Source organism: Arabidopsis thaliana (genome assembly GCF_000001735.4).
Source record: "Arabidopsis thaliana chromosome 1 sequence".
In the NCBI taxonomy this organism is placed as follows: domain Eukaryota; kingdom Viridiplantae; phylum Streptophyta; class Magnoliopsida; order Brassicales; family Brassicaceae; genus Arabidopsis; species Arabidopsis thaliana.
Genome location: NC_003070.9, coordinates 25,877,001 through 25,896,085, shown reverse-complemented (window position 1 = coordinate 25,896,085; position 19,085 = coordinate 25,877,001). Strand labels below are relative to the sequence as shown.

Here is a 19,085-nt window from a genome sequence, read left to right as displayed (position 1 = left end):
GATTAATTCGCTTAATTGTCATAGAAAAGTATTTTCTCTTCTTACATAAATTATGAATAACAGGGCTATATTTTGATGTTATTGGATGAATCCTTATTCTATAGCAAAATAGTTAGCCGATTAACATCTAGATGGCTAAAATTGTCTTATTAAGATAATTCAACATGTCATTATAATATGAACAGACTCGTTTGCAATTTGATGCGTCTCGCACTCTCGAGTTTTTCAAACATTCATCTATATATGTTTGATACCATCACGCCACTAAGATGATTGGCTTTAAGTGGATCTAGGAAACTTCTTTACTAGCAGAAAACATCAATATTCTAATCCTTACTTTAGATAAAATATTATTTATAACTGCTACTAAAAATTACCGCCTAATAAAGCAAATTTAACCAATCTGATACCCCAACCCCAAGTGACATTCACTCTAAATGGTGAAGGTAAATACCAATATATTTAGAGTATTTATCCAAAAAAAAAATTGCCAATATATTTCATCCCAGCTATAAGATATTATTTTCATTCACTAGACTTTATTTGACTTGGTAAAAACATGTTACCTAATGCAAAATTTCTAAAAGCACATTTTAGCTATCCGACCACAACTCTCGCAATTAGGCTTCAGGAACTATAGTAGTTTTTGGTAAAATTTCTTCATTGTCAACTCTTTAACACTATAAATTATGTACAAGGACTAAAGTCACTTTATGCTACATCATTACCCACAAATTTCATAAACCATTGGATTATCGAATAATTACGTATATAAAAAAAATAAAGTACGCTCTTAAAAAAATTAGATATGGTTGCTCGAAAAGAAACATGGTGCGTCGACGAGTCGCTACCTCTCACGCTTTCTTTGAATAATTTATAATATAGTCTTTGATTTTCTCCGCAATGGTCCCCTTCATGCCATCTACTTACTTTCACCTTTCAAGTGCTTCATGACTCATCAATCTCACGATTAGAACTTCTCTTTTTCTTCTCCTTCTATTTTATTAAAATTTACGTATGCTTCAGCCACTTGGATTAGTTATTAGTGTAAGGTAACACTACTTTCGATTTATTCATCTATAAAAACCAAAATTAGAGTGCATTTCATTGATCTATACCATCATACTTGTCAACAAAAATTTTCTTAAAGAACGCATAACTGTTTTTTTCATGGCTGGTTCTGTCTATAACCTTCCAAGTCAAAACCCTAATCCACAGTCTTTATTCCAAATCTTTGTTGATCGAGTACCACTTTCAAACTTGCCTGCCACGTCAGACGACTCTAGCCGGACTGCAGAAGATAATGAGAGGAAGCGGAGAAGGAAGGTATCGAACCGCGAGTCAGCTCGGAGATCGCGTATGCGGAAACAGCGTCACATGGAAGAACTGTGGTCCATGCTTGTTCAACTCATCAATAAGAACAAATCTCTAGTCGATGAGCTAAGCCAAGCCAGGGAATGTTACGAGAAGGTTATAGAAGAGAACATGAAACTTCGAGAGGAAAACTCCAAGTCGAGGAAGATGATTGGTGAGATCGGGCTTAATAGGTTTCTTAGCGTAGAGGCCGATCAGATCTGGACCTTCTAATCGTCTCGTAAGCTTGTTGGTTTTTTGTTGTTTATTTAAAGAAGAGGACCAAGGTATACAAACATCTCAAATGAATCTATAACAATATAATCAAATATATTTTACCAAAAATATAACCTAAAGAGAGTGTTCTTTAGATCTCAGGTTCGAATTTTGTCATTGGGGGTGTTCAGGGGACTTTGCTCTGTTTTGAATTTCGGACCTATGGTCCAAAACTTTTTGGTTACAAAAAAATAAAAACTATATATTTTCATGTTCTAATAAATAAACAGGTCCATATCGATGTATGCATCATCTTTGTCTCTTTCGAAATGTTCTTGATCCCTGTCTGAACTTGTTACGGGTCTATAAACCAAATATTTCCAAAAGAAAGTGTTCATATATAATCTGACAAGTCTTTATCTACTAACGATATTTAGATTCGGCTCAATCAACGACTATTGTAAAATTTCTAAAACAATAGTCAAATCATTTATCACATTCCCATAAACTGACTCAATTTTATCCAAAGCCAAAACATTAATTATATCCTTATCACTATAGTTTTAAAAACCGTCGTCAAATAATTTATCATACTCCCATAAATTGATTTAGTTTTATTCAAAGCTTGACAAACTATATCCTTATTATTATGATATTACCATAAAATAATTTGACCATAATAATTTGGCATGGACATTCAGTTTTTCTGTTTAGTTTGGTTTAGGCTTTTTGGTTTAGTACAATGAATTTTGAAAATAAGTATCAAATAAAAGCAAATTTTAATTCGGTTTAGTCCAAGTTTAGGTTCAGTTCGAATTTGGATAAAAAAAGTTTCGGTTTTGTTTTGTATTTCTGTATTTTAAAAGAATTAGTTCAAGGTGTCGTAAATTTGAGTTTATCACGTAACGTGGTGGCAATGCATTCTGTTTCACCATTTCCAAAGGCAATTGCTATGCCATTCTGTTTCACCCTCTTATAATAGTTCCATTATCCAAACCATTTCTAAAACTAAAGAATCTGAAGATGATGGGCATAATGAGCATTCAAACGGCGATGGATCTTATCGTCGCCGGTGTCTCTCTAATGATCGGATTTGGATTCTTTGCTCTCATTGCCTCTGTCCTCTGCTCCGTCGCTTTCTTCCACCACGTCAAAGCCGCAACTCCCATCTCCACCGCTTTAACTTCTCACCGGAGATATATAGATTCGTAAGAGACGTTCGCTTTATGTATAAGTTATAAGTATAACCCCTTTTTACATGGATCCAGTCACGTTAAAACCGGAACTGGTCAATGACTTCGTTGCTTTCTATAAAATAGTACGATATTCGATATTTATACAAGTAATTAAATATTTGAGTCTATATCTATATTGTTTCATGGAACGTTTAACTTTGTCTTTCAGCACATCGAGAGGAGAAGAGAAACTCTCACCAAGGCCTCACTAGTTTAACTTGTACGAGGAATGTGTAGTGTGAAAAATTGTAATCAAGAATCAATACATATAAAGTTACACGTTACTAATGTAGCATTATTTACATGCCCATGCATGCATGACCAATTTTTTCCAATGATATTTGCATGACCAATTTCAGAGTGTCACTTATATAAGTATATATAAGTGACGAAAACACCTTTTTTATTGTAGTGAATATACATTATTTCTTCTTGCTAATTGTGAATTTTGTTTTCATAAGACTGCGAATGCCAATAACAGAGGAGACTGAAGCTTCTCTCTATTTCTATTTTTTTTTATATGTACGAAGTAACTCACTATAGTTGCTATTGAACAAGCATATATATTACTGCTTTGATTTCCTTTTCTACATTATAATTAAGTTTATAACTATAATCTTGTGATACCATCTCAGTCTGATGAGATTCGTAGGCCGTTACGTTTATTGATACATACTATACAATAAAGACTCAACTTCATTAGCTAGCTAGTTAGACTGTGGTGCCATTGCAGCTTCTTTCGCCATCTTAAACTCATAGTTATTGTTGATGACATTGTGTTTCAAAGTCTCTGGCATGTTGAAATCAACAGTCGACGATTGTTTCGCTGTCTTAGTATTGCGTATGAGAGATTCATATAACCCTTTGTCTAAATGCAAATGGAGTGCATCACATGAGCCACCATAACAAGTCAACGGTTTGCAGTACATGGTCTCTCTGTAACCAATACCACCTCTATATTGACTTCCACCACCGTAATGGTCCCTGCCATAATGGACTCTACTACCACCAGATCCTCCAATGCAGAGACCGGGAAAACAGAACCCGCCCTCGTAACCAAAATGACTTCCACCAGACCATTTCTGGTTTATGTTAAAGGCTCCTTCAACTGCTAAGCTTAGCAAGAGTGTTAGTGAGAATGAAATACATATCCATTTGAGTTCTGTCATTTTTGCTTCTTTTGGTTTTAAATAGTTGAAGGCTTAGAGAGATCACAAATATATATAGTTGTGAAACTGGTGTCATGCTTTTGTCATTAGTCAGGAATAAGAGCAGAAAAAGCTGGGCAATGTAAGGAGCATTTGTTTTGGAAATAAAGGTGTCGTGGTAACGTTTTATAGGATATTGTTGTCTTCAAGTAATTTCATTATCATGACACCACATATTGATCCCGTCCGGGTCGGTAAAACCCGAAAACCCGTGGATTCCTCAAATAAGGGCCTATTACCAGATAACCCATCATTTATTAAAGCCCAAACTAAGCCCATAACACTATTTGCCTAGTCACCGATTTCTCGAGACCAATCCCCTACATCGATCTACGCCGTGTCCCGCCGCGGAAACCCGACGGAGATGAATACCAAATTCAGATTCAGTCGATGATCGAGTAAGTCATTGCACCACCGGCGTAACATTATCTGGAGTCTGCGCATTGGTAAACACTTTCTATCAAATATGAGTTCTTTCTTTCGTATTGCTTTCAGTGTTAAATTTGGTATCATGCTTGTTGTTCAAAAAAAAAAAAAAAAACAAATTTGGTATCATGCAATGGAATGAGAATTTGTCTTTGGTAGATAGGGTGACGTGGTATTGTATTTAGGGAGTTGATTAATGATATTGTTAGTTTGGCATACTGAGTTGTTTTCAGGTTAATTTAGTTTTCAGTTCAAACATTTTAGATCAATAGTTGTTGAGATAATCTGTTTTGTGGTTTCAGGTTCAGCTAGCTTGAGCTCTGGATTCCAAACTGGAACAAGAGCTTTAACTCCAGAGTATGAACAAGTCCATTGGTCTTCTACAAGAGAGAGTTTGAACTTTGAATAATGAGGAGAAACAACAAGGGGTTAAATTCTGCTGCCACTTTCTTCCTCTTTTAGGTTTCAGGATTGTTTGGTAATTCGATAAACTTTCTTGAAGTTTTTAGAATTGTATCTCTAGGTTCTTCAGTTAGTTTTAACAAGTGGAATTTAGAGTTTTCTGTCTTTAACCTCGTTACCTGAATCTAATGTAATTATGTCAGCTTTTACTTTAATAAACTGATTAAGCTTTATAACTCTTCTCTTATGATTATGGAATTCTAGTTTCGTTAATTGATTGTACCAGTTTCTCGAAGATGCAGATTTTTTGATGAAAGGTTTAAGGTTAGTGTTGCTTTTTAATGGTATTGTTTTCACACAATATGAGAGATTTACTAGTGATCGTTGTTTTTTTTGTTTTCAAGAAAGCATTGCTACTCGTCTTAATCTTTCCCTTGGATTTCGTTTTCGATTATCAATTGAGCATGTGCAGCTAATAGTTTCACAGAACTGTTTGTTTTTTTGCCTTAACTCGTTTGTTTCTTCGTCTTTACTCGTTTGTTTCTTCGGTCTTCCTGGAATTTGAAATTGGTAGACAAGGTCCAATGTGTTGTGCATTTACTGAGTCACATTCTCTCACATTTTGTGGGTCATAGAATTAGATTGGACGACCCTTATTTCATTATCACCTACCTGTTTATTGCTTCTGCACGTGCATGGTGGATTTGAGATTACAATGTGGAAAGTGACTTGAGAATCACATCTACGTGAGTGCGGTCCTCTCCTAGCAAGCTGCCAGCTAAAACTCTTTGTTGTTTTCTGCTCCCAATTCATTATGCCTCAATAATCTAAAACTTTTCGGTCATTTTCGAACACTTAACTGTATTATTGATACAAATTACCAGCTTTGACTTTCTAAGACTCTTCGTTTGTTTGATAGATACATTTCTATATACTGTTGTGAAAGAAGCTACATGGTTCTCACTGCGTTGAAAGGTGGAGAAGAATATTACAAACAGGTTAAGATCCTCTCTAACTCTTTTCCTGTTGTGAAATAGTAATTTATGAAAGTTTTGTGAAAGTTGATAATGACATATCTTGAATGATTGAAATTTGTTCTTTTAGAAAAAAGAATCATGTGAAGGTATTGGTATTGAAAGCAGCATGAGTCTTTGTTAATAGGCTAAGCTATGGTGTGTTAGCTACTTTGGGGCCACACCTATGGAACAATCTGGTAACCTTAGAAACTCCTGTTTTGTCATCAGCCTCTTTGTTTTATCCCAAATTCAATCGTTTGAATCTGAATTTGTTTGAATGATGAGTAATTCGTAAACACGTTGCTTTTTCAGTGGCTTCCAATTATTGAATCTTTTTTCTGGCATTACCTTCTTGATTGCTTTTTGATGAAGATGCAGATTGGAATACATGTTTCCCGTTTGTGTTAGAACGGAGTATATGTGTAAAAGGTAGATATTATTAGCATAGCTCCAAACAGAAAACCACACAGATAAGTTACATGAACGGAGTTTGCATTAAGCAAAAAACATAATCCTGTTTTAAAGAAAGCAATGCAATTACACATACATCTCAAATGAAGGTAGAAACAACTACATGGTCTGAATTCTGTATCAGCTACAAAAAAAAAAAGTCCTTGGGCAGACAAGAAAGAACATTGATAGATATAGAAACTAAAACCAGTATGAGTCTTATTTGGTTTTGCTCACCTTGACACGACTAGCTGCAGTGGTTCTTGTTCTAGCCTTGAGCTCAGATTCCTCTCCTTCATCGCTGAATCTGTCACGAACTCTGTTCTCTGTCTGATTATTGACTTGTTTGGCATTACTATTCTTTGCAGCTGCATGATTCTTGGTGCTCCTTGGAGGCTGATGAGTGCTAGGCCATGAGGATGCATCAGAAGTCATTGAGTCATCGCTTTCATTGTTACTACTATCATCATCATCGTCATCATCATCATCTTCATCACCATCACCATCATCATCTACCTCTTTTACAGAGAAACCATCATCTTCTTCTTCATAAACAACTTCAGAGTGGTGGTTTCCATGAAAGGTGTCTTCTATGTACATGGTCCATCCTGATTCGCAACTACTCTTCTCCTCAGCACCTCCATGAATTCTTGGAGACTCCATGGCTAACACAAAAGTGAACTTAGCTTCTTTTTCTTTCTTTCTTAACGTTACGTACCTCAGCTTGTTCCAACCTCTTATTCTCTAATATAGCCTGTGTCTCTCTCGCTGTCTTTGGCTCTGCTCTTCACCATCAATAAATACTTGTCCTCTTTTGTCTGATTTTATATTTTCCTTTCTTGTGTTTCAGTATCAGGAAAAGCCGGAACCTATGGAATCACACTCATATAATTGAATACCAGGAGTGAGTATCACCACATGGCAATCTTAGCACCATTGTTTTCGCTCAATTGAAGTACTACAAGACAAGCCATTTCAGATATATATCAAGGAGAGAAAGGTTAGTTCCTTCTTCAAATAAAAATAGTACTCTTCTATAATAAAATTTAAAGCCTTATAAATTCTCTTTTACCACTTTCTTTTATAGATATATAGGGAATTGAGCATATTATAGTTCCCAAAACACGGTTCAATACCCACCAAACCAAAGCTTATCTGTTTGAGCTATCATAAGTGATGTGTAAACAATGCTTATTGGTTAACACTTGTCTTTTTGTTTTTCTTTTTATTGATGATAGCCATATGATAGGAGGATAGCTACAACATTTCATTTACTAGTTTTTACTTCTCTCTCTCCTGTCTCTCTGTTTTACTGAGCTATAATGAATCTCACAACTATAAAAGAGCAGCTTTTGAGGTGGAAATGAGATAAGACCCACTCAACAAACAAGAAGGAATATGAAACCAATTTTCTTAATTAGGTTAGGAGCTGTTCCTCTTCCTCATTCCTTTAATACTCTTCTTCCCTCCCAGTCCTGTCTTGGTCATAAAAAGTGTTGCAGCCTTTTGTTCCTCTCTCCTCTCTCTCCCATAAAATAGTTGTTTTCTTTTGCATTGAAGGTAACGCAACTGGATTTTATTTGTTTTTATTTGGTGCATTTACTTCTATTCTTGAGGAATATGACAAAACAGAGATTAGTATCAACTGTGGTGAAAAAAGTAAAGAACTAAATTGTTTCTATGAATGGCTTCACCTTTTTTTTTACAGTGATTGTGGAGTCCATCTTGGTAAGTAACAGCTAAGCAAAGCAAGTGTGGGAGAAATGAAACCATATAACATTAAAAACGGTGAAGGTGTAAGAAGAGTTTGACCCCTCTTTTGAGCATTTAAGTTAAATCAGTTTTTGGCCTTTATGAAATTTGATCCTCATAGTACAAATAATAATACTCATTGTGGGTCTCATGAATGGAGATATATTAGGATTTATTAGAATTGTACACATCGTTAATGCCTCCAAGCTTTGTTTTCTTTTAGGGACTCTCTTTGGATTTTCTCATGTGGGTCTTTGTACTACCATTCATCCTACACGTGTGAGTACTGTTTCTCTATAATAATATCTTTTGTTTTGATTAGTAATTGGATTAGCTTACACTTAGGTGGGTGAGAATAGTTGAGAAGAAAGAGAACATGGATTCACTTCTCTTTCACTCGAATATTACTTATGTTGTTAGAAAATGGGGTCAAAGAACTTATTAGAGCTTAATAAGAAGTGCTTAGGTGGTTTTGTTGAAAGGTTAAAAAAGGTGGGGATGTTTCTTATAGCACCAAACTTTTAGCTTTACTTTGAATGAGCCTGATTTTGTCAGGTATACTTCCCCATGTATTCATTTGTCTCTTACTTCATAAGTCACCCATGTGATGTGAAATTATTATATAGAATGTATCTATATGTGTATATTAGTTTGGAAACTTCTCTCATTTAAATTAGACACACCACTATACTTGTTAAAGCCTTTTTTCATGATTTGGTTTCCATCTTAGATAAGATGACAAAAAATCTCTGCTGTAACATCATACCTTTCGATTAGATTTCTCGTCCCACTTTTTTTTTGGTTTCCAAAAAGTTTCAATAATTGAATACATTTTATTGGTTGCAGAATTCTCTGCTGTTACTGTTTTGTATTTTCTAGCATTTATTTTACAATTTTGTTCCTAACCTTCTAACATAGCAAATTAGCAATCATAAACTTTTATGCATATATATAAGTGTAAGACAGTAAATCTTGTATGTGGAAAGACATTTTCCTTCAAAATATAAGTTCATAAACGTCAAGTCAATTATGGTCGACTCTCTTTAGAGTACATACTACATAGATTAGATTCAGTCGGATTTAATGTGTACTTAACTTTTTAACTTGCAGGTCTTGCATGACAAGAGTCGTGTCACAAGACCATTAAAGTCACTGAAGTTTGTGTTTATGGTGCACATTGACATCATGTAGATGGTATTTTGATGTAAACGAATGATATATTTGTAATATTACAACTTCAAAGGTTACATCTAAATTTTGAGACTTCGATGATTTGTTTTTTCTTCGAATCACTCCTGCGACTATGCATCAGCCAAATCCCAAATGTGTGTCAACATCTCGAAAGCACAATCCTCATTCGTTTTTTACTGAGTGTGTGTCTTTCCCAAGCAATATATTCAAAAAAAGTAGAAAGTAAATGGCCCATGCAGGTTTCGAACCTGCGACCTTCGCGTTATTAGCACGACGCTCTAACCAACTGAGCTAATGGGCCATTTTGCAATGACTTGTTTTCTTCTAATAATACTATTTTCAAACTTGTGATTGCACAGTTGCACATTCTCGAGGCTTGGAGATGTTATTAGTTTAAAAAACTCTATTAAGGTGCATAAGTCAGGTTCAAATCTAAGAGGTCAACACAATCCTCTACCATTATACCAAAACCACCTAACACTAGTTTTTTTCAACTAATGCATGTAGCCCTGCCAATATATAACCTTGTTTTTAACCGTTTTTAAGACTGAAAATATTCTTAAAATAATAACAAGTTGACGACAAATAAATAATTCAAATTTTAGCGAAGATCGCGTTGTTACTATTTTAATAAATATTGGACTTTCATTTTTTTATGTAATCGTATAATTCAAGATGCCGCCAAAGAGTGGATCTTATTTTCCCTCCTACTTTTTCATCTAGATTTTTCGTCATAGGAAGAAAGAACAGAGAAAGAGAAGAACACTTAGCAAAATTATTTCCAAGGAAATGATATAATTAAGCTCCCGCTACACCTACACAAAGTTTACGAGGTTGAGAGTATTTAATAAAATTTATAAAGCTCGACTTAAATAACTCAAAAAGAGTTGGGAACCTATTTGCGACCTATATATCTCACTAATTACTCATGATATTATTCTTAACAATAGACAGATTTAGTTCCAAACTAACTACGGAAACATTGAAAAAGAAGTTTAGTTGATTTATCTAACATGCATGAAATAATATGGACAAGGATTTGTACTTTGTAGTTGCCATGGTCGTGTCAACAACATAGTTCAAATCCTATTGAGACTATGCAAATTCATTTCTGGAACTACATTATATGTATTCTTTTTTATCCGAAAAAAACACTAAATATTTCTTAGGTGAACAAAAAAAAGAGAAGTAGATAGTTCCGGAGCAGAACAAAACAGTTGAACGAATTACAAAAGAACGAGAATTCTAGATTTGTTTCAAGAATCAGTTTTGATGTGCTTGCAACTTTTGCAAACATACAAACAAATATATCTGCCTTAATAACAAAAGTGGAATATGAATCGGAAAAAATAGTACACTTTTATGGTAATATAATAATTTGGGTTGGTAATAATCTGCACTAGAATTCAAATAAATTTTCATCTAGTTACCTTTGGGTCATAGGAGAACCCAACAACCATCTCACAAAATTAGTTGCATCTCACTTGACCTACTTCTCAAGACCCTTGTAACACAAGAAAACTAAAAACTCTACAATGCCCTCTTCTCAAAAAATTATATATCTCTGGGAAGTCTCAACCATCTTCTCTAACTCCTATCTCAACACACATATTTTCCCAAAATTTGGATCAAAAAGTTTTCCGATAGAAGAAATTAAATATGATGAGACTCCTCTTTGTATTCTTCATGGTTCACACCATCTTTATCCCATGCTTTTCCTTTGATACACCGGGGAAGGATCTTCCTTTAACCCTAGATTATTACAAGTCTACTTGTCCAACCGTATTTGACGTCATCAAGAAAGAAATGGAATGCATAGTGAAGGAAGATCCTAGAAATGCAGCCATAATTATTCGTCTTCACTTCCACGACTGCTTTGTCCAAGTAAGTACACATCCACACCTTTCTTGAAACACAAGACATCATCCGCCAGAGAAAATTCATAACTGATATGTCAAACTTTTACTGCTATCAAATACTTACAGGGATGTGATGGATCGGTGTTGCTAGACGAGACAGAAACTCTACAGGGAGAGAAGAAAGCTTCTCCCAACATAAATTCATTGAAAGGATACAAAATTGTCGACAGAATCAAGAACATAATCGAATCCGAATGTCCTGGAGTTGTTTCATGCGCTGATCTTCTCACAATTGGTGCTAGAGATGCTACAATCCTGGTAAGATATACACAAACGAAACATATACTCTCTCAAATCTCAATATAAATACTGTATATTGTAAGTATCGTATGAATTATGAAATGAAATAAAATTTTGATTTTGTGTTTGTGTTTGAAGGTGGGTGGGCCTTACTGGGATGTTCCTGTGGGAAGAAAAGATTCAAAAACCGCAAGCTACGAGCTTGCCACAACAAACCTTCCAACTCCAGAAGAGGGTTTAATCAGCATCATTGCTAAGTTCTATTCTCAAGGTCTCTCGGTTGAAGACATGGTCGCTCTTATAGGTAAGATCAATCCTCTTAACCAAACTAAACCGAAATTCCTTGTAATAGAAGTTAAAACCATATGATTGAATATAATATGATATAAAATGTCGTAAACCGGATTACTAAAACCCTAACTTGACCAATAATCTATCTCCTAGGAGCGCACACGATCGGAAAAGCACAATGTCGCAACTTCCGATCCCGAATTTATGGAGATTTTCAAGTGACGTCAGCCCTAAATCCAGTTTCGGAGACGTACTTGGCAAGTCTTCGAGAGATTTGTCCGGCGAGTAGCGGAGAAGGTGATAGTAACGTGACGGCGATAGACAATGTGACGCCGAATCTCTTCGATAACTCGATCTACCACACACTGCTAAGAGGAGAAGGGTTACTGAATTCGGACCAGGAGATGTACACGAGCTTGTTCGGGATACAAACGCGGCGAATCGTGAGCAAGTATGCGGAGGATCCAGTGGCTTTCTTCGAGCAATTCTCGAAGTCGATGGTAAAGATGGGGAACATTTTGAACTCTGAAAGCTTGGCTGATGGAGAAGTTAGAAGAAATTGCAGATTTGTGAATACATGATTCATCAACAACGAAACTAAAAAATGGAGAAAATAATCTATTTCTGATCTTTATTTATATAAGAAAGAAAAAATTTAATTTGATGTTATTCTTTCCCTTATTTATTTCTACATTTTTAAAACTATAGGGTTCTTGAATGTTTAAAACCTTATTCTAATGATTTTCAATTGATCTGAGTCTGTAGTTGTTTTTTTGGTTTGACTTTATATTTATGGTTGTGCATGCAACAAAATCAATAAAATAATTGCACTATATATGCAAAAACTCAAACTCCAATATTGTAAGTTCGAAAGAAGAAATAATTCTTTTCAAAAAATGTATAATGAAATTTAAGGTTGATAAAGAGACAAGCAAAGCAAAATTCTGCTCATGTAAAAGATAGAGTTTCTAAGAATTTAGCATGGAAACAGGCTAAAGACGTCAAGACTCGATCTCACCTACTTGATACTGGAAGCAGGATACGACAAAGTGGACAATTTTGAGATTGTTGCATCCAGTCTTCAATGCAGAAAGTATGGAAAACATGAGAACAAGAAGAAGTAACGGTTGCTTCCATCCCAAGAAAGAAATCTTCTTGACATATACAACATGTGCCAAACAAATCCATGTCAGGGCCAAGCACTGCCACACATTTGTTATCAGGATGCAATCTTTTGGAAAATTTGGTGAAAAGTAGTTGGAGTTTTTCACCCATGTCACCAAACGATTAATATAAGAATCCGGGAAGTGAGTAAAACCGAACTCATTCATCACACCTCTAATAACCCTCACTAGATAATCGACGCTTTCATCTCTATATAAGAGAATGTATCTTGTACAATTATTCATATCAGAGTCTATTATAATTTTTCCTAAACACCTTTGTGTTCTTACCCTCATCAAATTTATCAGTACCATTCCTTTTTTCTCGACATGAACAACAGAGGAACCCATCTCTGCTTTGACCAAGTCCTCCTCTGCTTCATTAAGTGATCTGCTAGTCCACGGACGATGCTGGCCTTGTCCTCGGTCGTCAACCTCGCCAGATGTGAGATCTTATCTCTTCAAATGGTAAAACATCATTAATGAATCGTGTCGGGAAACAAGGAAACCCGAAGCAATAATCATACTTACTTACCAACAAGGAACGAATCAGTTTCTTGCCGCCCCACTCATGCTCGCTTGCGTAAACAACATCAACCCTAACCTCTACCATGAACTGAGCGTAAGTAAGTGTCTCCTCGAACAGTAAACCCATGTCAACATACGACTGGGAGTAGTGAGACTTCACGGATAAACCCTTACCAACCCGTTGAGAATCGTATCGTTTTAAACCCGCGCGGGTCAAACATCTCTGTTTTGCGACTTTTTCACACTTCCGATGGCTAATCATACCGCAATGTTCACAAAAATCCCCAAGATTCTTGTACTTGAACTGAACAAACTGAAGCCATACAACCTCTAGCAATGGTTACGTACCATTCCGTTCACCAGCCTAGTCGTGTGAGGTTTGCCAGAAGCACTATAAGTCGCTTGAATCTGTTCGGGAACACATTACTATATTTTGGATTTCGTTCAGTTTACATATTTCTGTTTTGAGGTTAAAAGATTTCAGTCATTTATTAATGGTTCGACCTTTGGGGAACGAAACCTAGCTTATACCAATACCAGAAAACTTCGAGACGATAAGAGGCAGACTACTGCTAATTTGTAAGCTTGAATGGTGCCTTGACAATGTGGGCTATGAAGTGGTGAATTTCGAGAATGACTCTACAATTACATCATTCATGCCATATCCTCCCCTCAAGATTGGTCGAGACTCCAAGGTTGCTAACTTTTTTTTTTTTTTTTTTTTGCAAAACTTGTAAATATCATTAGAAATGAAAATAAAGGAATTACAGAAGCAACACCTAGAGTAGAGTAATCTTGGAAAAAAAGAGAGTAAAAGGTTGCTAACTTGCTATGTGAGATCATTAAGACACCTATGAGCATCCTTTAGTTGCCAAGTAAGAGAAATAAGTCCTTGTACGGTAATGGATGAAATTGCCAAGAATTCATCCTCTTTTTCCGATTTATCATGCAATTTTAGATAGTTAATTAATTTGATTCATCTAGTTTTAGGAACGGATAAACATTTAGGTTGTATCCGGTAACGTTTTACTATGAGGTAGGTCTATTTACCACTTTTCCACAAAACCATTGTTCCAATTTATTTTTTGGTCTTATCTCTTTTCCTAAATACAACCTAGCATGAATCACAACCTACACAACTTGACAAAAAAAAAAAATTAAAAAACGAAAGCATAAAATCGGAAAAGGAAATATGTCACAAAGCATTGATTATCGCCTGCTTCTTGGAACACCGTAACGCAAACATATCATCAACATCTCGAGATCTCTTTCCACCGCAAACGGCCACGACGTCGTTTGGCTTCACGGTGGTCACATTAAAGATATCAACTCCGAAAAGCCGAACCACCACCTGAACCGGGTTTTCTCTCGGACCAGACCGAACTTTCCAATCAATATATAACTGCCGCTCTAGTCCGGTCGATCTCTCGAAAGTAACAACATCACCGGCTCGAAGATTCTTCTCCTTGACGAATCGACTCCATCCCTTGGTCAACACGTAACTTTGACTACTGTTCCAGTATGAGTAACGGAACCTCCACACTTTACCGTTAACGTCTTCGAAGTTGATCAAAACTCCTTTAGTCACTGCCGGTGACGGTGACGGTAACGGAAAGTGTTTCTCGGCGTGTTGTTTAGGTATCACGAGACGGTTTAGCTTCCCAACGTCGCTAGGTGTAACAGCCTTCTCGAAAAGAACTTCACGCGTCTTTAAAACTTTGTCGTTTTGAGTAGTACTCGATCCGTTACGTTTTCCGTTAGCGTCGACGGAGAGAAACAACTGCCGTTTATTGTTCTGTTCAAGCTCGTCGGCGTAAGTGTGTTTTCTCAACATGTCGACGATCTCGGCCTTTGAGTGAGCTTCAAGAAAAGCTAAATCGCCGTCTTCCAGAACGTTCTTGAAGTTGACGACGGCGTCGCGGCCACGGAATCTACAAGCTGCGATGTCGTAGGAACGAGCAGCTTCTTCTTGCTCGTTGAAAGTCCCGAGCCATACTCGTTGGTGCTTCTCGTAGATCTGAGCTCCCCATCTTCCGTTAGGCTGAGGAACAACACCTTTGTATTTTGAAGATGGTAGCTTTCGTGACTCCGTCTCTAGGCCGTTCTCGGGATCCAACACGACGCTGCTCCCGCCGCTTCCCATCCGGTAGAGGCGTAACGCCGCCGCGGGAGGAGGAGAGAGCTTCTTGGCGGTGGTGGCGGAGAAAGATTCTGAAGTGGAGGAACTTATCTCGTCTATGCAACTAGAATCCATTTTCTTTGTTTCAGTTTCTTGAAGATTCTCACCAAACCAAGAAACAAAAATTATAACCTTTTAGCAGAAAGAAGAAACACAAATTGGGTGAGAGAGATTTAGGTGACGTTGTTACTTTTTCATTTCTTTGGTTCATCTATATATATACAAAGACATATGATGATGTGAGGAATGGACGAGGCAAGTGCATGTACATGTTATTATTTTATATCTAATTAGTTTTATGTTTTTGAAAGTTAAAATTTGATTGGTTTATGGAAAAAAATGGGTCAAAATGAGAGAACATTTTAAAAATGGAAAGGTAGGGTCAACGCTTTCAAGAACGGCAAAAATAACTTTGAAGGAAGTTTCCGAGAAGGGCAGACAAAAATAAATGTAGTACCACGGCTTTTACATACATATCGTACGTTTGTTATGTACATTTTTTGGAAAAATATTTCAACGGCGTAAGAACATTTTCTTACAACACATTACCACGTACTTTCATAAAATAAGGTTCTCATCAATCATCATATAAGTTGTTGAAACTGATATATAACCATAGTCAAAATTATTATTTTTATTGGATAACGAGAATTTCTTGGTTTTATAACTTATATATAGTTTCCGAAAAAAGATGGGTAGTATAGATTAGATATAGTTAAACATTAACTCTTGATTTTATTCATGATATTAGGGATAATAATATCCCACATTAGAAAAGACAAAGAAATCTTGACTAGTATATAAGACATATATGAGTCAATCTATTTATTAATAGTTGGTTTTGAATTAGATACCTCATATTCTAATATGGTATTAGAATCTGATCCATATGTATTCAATCCAATCTACAATTGGTCCGACGTAATTATAGTTTTTCTGTCGATCTATATCTGAACATACTAAAATTAATGGCTCGGAAAAAAATTATCTCGAGAAAACGTTTTAAGGATAATAATATCGCATTGAAAAGAAACAATTTTTTTGACTAAAATATTACATATAGACAAATCCACTTATTATCAATTAAATTTGAATGAAAAGTTCATATTCTAATAGATCATTAATTCATTGATTTATTATCAATGATCAATCCATATCAAATTTTATGTACAATTCAACACAGTTATGACATTCTAGATGCTTGGAGGAGAAACTAATTCACTAAATATCGATATGTTTTTCAACAATCCAAATATGTTCAATTATCTTGCTACATTTTGACATACATAGAAGAGTCAGATAAACAAAAAAAAGTCAGAGAAGAAGAAAATAAAATAAAATTAAGTCATTGACAAAAAACAATACATACAAATGAATAACCAATGGGTTACATGTTCATGGTAAATGTGGACCTACCAAGAGGGTCAAGTGGGATGGGGGCTCACATGAACCTATCCTCACTTCTTTTTTTGGTATATTTTAGTTCATCCCCCTTTGAAGCAATTGTTGTATGACCATATTTTTTTCACCATCTTTATATTTTTATTGGTTAAATGTTTTGTAAATTGATTAGAAAACAAAAAAGAGACTTTTGGATAGGTTGGTCGCAAGGATTATGATCTTATCTGATACTGTTGTCTCATACACTCATACAAATATCGTAACATATTCTGCTTTTTATTATATTTTTCAGTTTCCTTCTTAATTTGTAGCTCTTCAATAGAAAATGTTTTGTATTAATTTTGCAATAAGCAAACACTAATAATTCTCTTTATACAACTTACCATGTGGTATATGATATTTCTAATTTGTTACATAATATATAGAATAGTATCGATGTATGTATCTCTATATATATTTGAGAGAAAGAAAAATGGATTTATTGTGGACATGGCGTGATGTTCCCGCTTGGGAGGGGAGACAATTTGACTAGTTTGAGCTTATCCAACCAAATATTTTTGAAACACTCCAACGTTGATACGTTTTAATTTTCACCCTTTTAAATAGTTTTCACTTTACATATTTATAGCTTTTTACTAGTTTGTAACTATAATGTTCATATCGTCCGATTGTTTCTTGAATGAACAATTATTTTGTATTGATTTTTTTATATAATCGTAGACACGTATAATACTATCTTTGAGGTATGAACCGATAAATTTGTTGCTACCAATAAAAACTGAAAACACACTGTATTTCATAAATTTAAGATACCATCCGAATATGTTCTCTTACTACTTACTAGACTACTAGTCCAACTCAAATTAATTTGATTAAGAAGAATTAATTATATACTTGAATCCATATCTATTTAAACACTACAATATGTATTTCTATATCACCTCTCATCATCCCAACACATTTAATTTATCAATTAATATGAAACTTCAATAACCATCCAAATCACATGATAAGTTTGAATGCTGAATCAGTAATAATAAATAAAAATAAAAACATCAGCGAACAAGAAAATTAAGCATATTTTGCTAAACCCTCTCATGTTAACTATGGGAATTAATTTCTTTAACAAAAAAAGAAAGAAAATTAAGCATATTGATAGAAAATATCCTGAGAAAATCGTTAAAATGTGGATATAAATGTTGAGAAAAAAAGACAAATAATTATTTGAAAGTATAAGAAAAGGTCCATGCAACGTAGGAAAAAACATCGGGGTAAGGTGTCGCAACAGACGATGTCGTTTGGTCAACAATTTGGAGATGAAATTTAAAGTAGGAGAAAACTTGTGATACGTTTTAAGAACGAAAAAGTCAGCTCCATCATTGTCATTTGTCACTGTTAAGTATGGACCCAAACCTCATCTCATCCTAATTTTAGTAATATTCCGATTCCATCTCACTCGTTGGTTTTAGATTCTTATCTTCCATCGTTGAGATCGTACAGTTTTGGTAAGAAGACAAAGACTTCATGTATTATTGACATTTTTTCGTATTTCCATCTTCGGCTAATCAGACTTGACTAACTAAATTATATAATTCTGGTGGAATAATGAAACTCGTGGCCTAGTTTTGGACCACCAGAACTAACTTAATTAAATGATTATACCACCAGAACCAACTTAATTTAACTAATAGATTCAATTTTGTGGCTCCTACATACTATATAATTGGATACAAAAGTGAAAAGAAGAAAACTTAAATATTAACTAGCGTGCGACTAATTAAATATTATACACATCAAACTTTTGTAAATTGCAGCAGCCACTCGTTAGCGAGTTTCCATGACCTCACTAAGTAATGTTTACACATAAGTATATTATTGTTTCCGTTTACAATATATATAAATGATCTCACTTATAATATTGTCAACAATGAATTTATGTAAAAATATTAGACGATAAGCTAATTTTTTTTTTCATGTTGCTGAATCAAATAATCTAATTTGCATTTGTTAGATTTACTCAAAACTAAATAAACTTGAAAGTTTATCAAATCAATACTTTATGTAAAAGTGACTATCTGAAAAAAAAAAAAAAAAAAAAAAAAGTGACTATCTGGA

At 34.9% G+C, this 19,085-nt stretch overlaps 8 protein-coding genes, 1 long non-coding RNA gene and 2 other non-coding genes across 18 annotated transcripts; 5 read left to right on the top strand and 6 right to left on the bottom strand.

Annotated features, from left to right (window-relative positions):
- Window positions 1-1,029: 1,029 nt before the first annotated feature.
- Window positions 1,030-2,115, top strand: bZIP (basic leucine-zipper 8). The gene has a single exon (NM_105562.3). It carries the CDS (start codon window positions 1,171-1,173, stop codon window positions 1,585-1,587), a length of 417 nt encoding a protein of 138 aa, NP_177054.1. The 5' UTR covers window positions 1,030-1,170; the 3' UTR covers window positions 1,588-2,115.
- Window positions 2,116-2,436: 321 nt separating this feature from the next.
- AT1G09017 lies at window positions 2,437-2,742 on the bottom strand. Its single transcript, NR_139541.1, has one exon. It is a non-coding gene; the product is annotated as an other RNA (long non-coding RNA).
- AT1G68877 (chaperonin 60 subunit beta) lies at window positions 2,571-2,781 on the top strand (the record flags this gene model as incomplete). The annotated part of the gene is made up of 1 exon (NM_001334388.1): window positions 2,571-2,781. The coding sequence occupies exon 1, from the start codon at window positions 2,593-2,595 to the stop codon at window positions 2,779-2,781; it is 189 nt and encodes a 62-aa protein (NP_001321800.1). The 5' UTR covers window positions 2,571-2,592.
- Window positions 2,782-3,274: 493 nt separating this feature from the next.
- Window positions 3,275-4,000, bottom strand: AT1G68875 (uncharacterized protein). The gene has a single exon (NM_105561.2). The coding sequence runs from the start codon at window positions 3,971-3,973 to the stop codon at window positions 3,512-3,514; it is 462 nt and encodes a 153-aa protein (NP_564949.1). The 5' UTR covers window positions 3,974-4,000; the 3' UTR covers window positions 3,275-3,511.
- Window positions 4,001-4,335: 335 nt separating this feature from the next.
- On the top strand, window positions 4,336-6,802 carry AT1G68872. 4 transcript variants are annotated; one of them, NR_139914.1, is made up of 5 exons: window positions 4,336-4,458; window positions 4,741-5,838; window positions 5,945-6,053; window positions 6,229-6,285; window positions 6,675-6,791. It is a non-coding gene; the product is annotated as an other RNA (non-coding RNA). The 4 variants fall into 4 exon arrangements; NR_139915.1 differs by lacking the exon at window positions 6,229-6,285 and having other exon boundaries at window positions 4,343-4,458; window positions 4,741-4,916; window positions 5,105-5,838; window positions 6,675-6,785; NR_139916.1 differs by lacking the exons at window positions 5,945-6,053; window positions 6,229-6,285 and having other exon boundaries at window positions 4,741-4,916; window positions 5,760-5,838; window positions 6,675-6,802.
- SOFL2 (SOB five-like 2) lies at window positions 6,352-7,012 on the bottom strand. The gene has a single exon (NM_105560.3). The coding sequence runs from the start codon at window positions 6,967-6,969 to the stop codon at window positions 6,526-6,528; it is 444 nt and encodes a 147-aa protein (NP_177053.1). The 5' UTR covers window positions 6,970-7,012; the 3' UTR covers window positions 6,352-6,525.
- AT1G68862 (uncharacterized protein) lies at window positions 6,959-9,413 on the top strand. 4 transcript variants are annotated; one of them, NM_001334386.1, is made up of 5 exons: window positions 6,959-6,982; window positions 7,157-7,306; window positions 8,015-8,100; window positions 8,282-8,337; window positions 9,169-9,298. In NM_001334386.1, exons 3-5 carry the CDS (start codon window positions 8,070-8,072, stop codon window positions 9,247-9,249), a joined length of 168 nt encoding a protein of 55 aa, NP_001323165.1. In that variant the 5' UTR covers window positions 6,959-6,982; window positions 7,157-7,306; window positions 8,015-8,069; the 3' UTR covers window positions 9,250-9,298. The 4 variants fall into 4 exon arrangements, with proteins under 4 accessions (NP_001323165.1, NP_001077796.1, NP_001323163.1 ...); NM_001084327.2 differs by lacking the exon at window positions 6,959-6,982 and having other exon boundaries at window positions 7,062-7,306; window positions 9,169-9,413; NM_001334387.1 differs by lacking the exon at window positions 6,959-6,982 and having other exon boundaries at window positions 7,062-7,866; window positions 9,169-9,282.
- A 63-nt stretch (window positions 9,414-9,476) lies between these two features.
- AT1G68860 lies at window positions 9,477-9,550 on the bottom strand. Its single transcript has one exon. It is a non-coding gene; the product is annotated as a tRNA-Ile (tRNA).
- A 1,274-nt stretch (window positions 9,551-10,824) lies between these two features.
- Window positions 10,825-12,530, top strand: AT1G68850 (Peroxidase superfamily protein). The gene is made up of 4 exons (NM_105559.4): window positions 10,825-11,133; window positions 11,235-11,426; window positions 11,547-11,712; window positions 11,853-12,530. Exons 1-4 carry the CDS (start codon window positions 10,909-10,911, stop codon window positions 12,278-12,280), a joined length of 1,011 nt encoding a protein of 336 aa, NP_564948.1. The 5' UTR covers window positions 10,825-10,908; the 3' UTR covers window positions 12,281-12,530.
- Window positions 12,531-13,040: 510 nt separating this feature from the next.
- Window positions 13,041-13,652, bottom strand: AT1G68845 (uncharacterized protein; the record flags this gene model as incomplete). Its single annotated transcript, NM_148641.2, has 2 exons — window positions 13,041-13,321; window positions 13,390-13,652. The coding sequence occupies 2 exons, from the start codon at window positions 13,650-13,652 to the stop codon at window positions 13,168-13,170; spliced, it is 417 nt and encodes a 138-aa protein (NP_683482.1). The 3' UTR covers window positions 13,041-13,167.
- Window positions 13,653-13,863: 211 nt separating this feature from the next.
- RAV2 lies at window positions 13,864-15,931 on the bottom strand. Of its 2 annotated transcripts, NM_001198423.1 has the most exons (2): window positions 14,536-15,763; window positions 13,864-14,120 (listed from the first exon to the last, which is right to left on the bottom strand). In NM_001198423.1, exon 1 carries the CDS (start codon window positions 15,642-15,644, stop codon window positions 14,586-14,588), a length of 1,059 nt encoding a protein of 352 aa, NP_001185352.1. In that variant the 5' UTR covers window positions 15,645-15,763; the 3' UTR covers window positions 13,864-14,120; window positions 14,536-14,585. The 2 variants fall into 2 exon arrangements, with proteins under 2 accessions (NP_001185352.1, NP_564947.1); NM_105558.3 differs by lacking the exon at window positions 13,864-14,120 and having other exon boundaries at window positions 14,131-15,931.
- Between the last annotated feature and the right edge of the window lie 3,154 nt (window positions 15,932-19,085).

Excerpts from the sequence above, each read along its gene's own strand:
- bZIP (NM_105562.3), top strand. The coding sequence starts at position 1,171 with ATGGCTGGTTCTGTCTATAACCTTCCAAGTCAAAACCCTAATCCACAG.
- AT1G68875 (NM_105561.2), bottom strand. The coding sequence starts at position 3,973 with ATGACAGAACTCAAATGGATATGTATTTCATTCTCACTAACACTCTTG.
- SOFL2 (NM_105560.3), bottom strand. The coding sequence starts at position 6,969 with ATGGAGTCTCCAAGAATTCATGGAGGTGCTGAGGAGAAGAGTAGTTGC.
- AT1G68862 (NM_001334385.1), top strand. The coding sequence starts at position 8,209 with ATGAATGGAGATATATTAGGATTTATTAGAATTGTACACATCGTTAAT. Across the intron at positions 8,338-9,168 it reads CTACCATTCATCCTACACGT|GTCTTGCATGACAAGAGTCG; the intron begins GTGAGTACTGTT and ends TTTAACTTGCAG.
- AT1G68850 (NM_105559.4), top strand. The coding sequence starts at position 10,909 with ATGATGAGACTCCTCTTTGTATTCTTCATGGTTCACACCATCTTTATC. Across the intron at positions 11,427-11,546 it reads CTAGAGATGCTACAATCCTG|GTGGGTGGGCCTTACTGGGA; the intron begins GTAAGATATACA and ends TTGTGTTTGAAG. Across the intron at positions 11,713-11,852 it reads AGACATGGTCGCTCTTATAG|GAGCGCACACGATCGGAAAA; the intron begins GTAAGATCAATC and ends TCTATCTCCTAG.
- RAV2 (NM_105558.3), bottom strand. The coding sequence starts at position 15,644 with ATGGATTCTAGTTGCATAGACGAGATAAGTTCCTCCACTTCAGAATCT.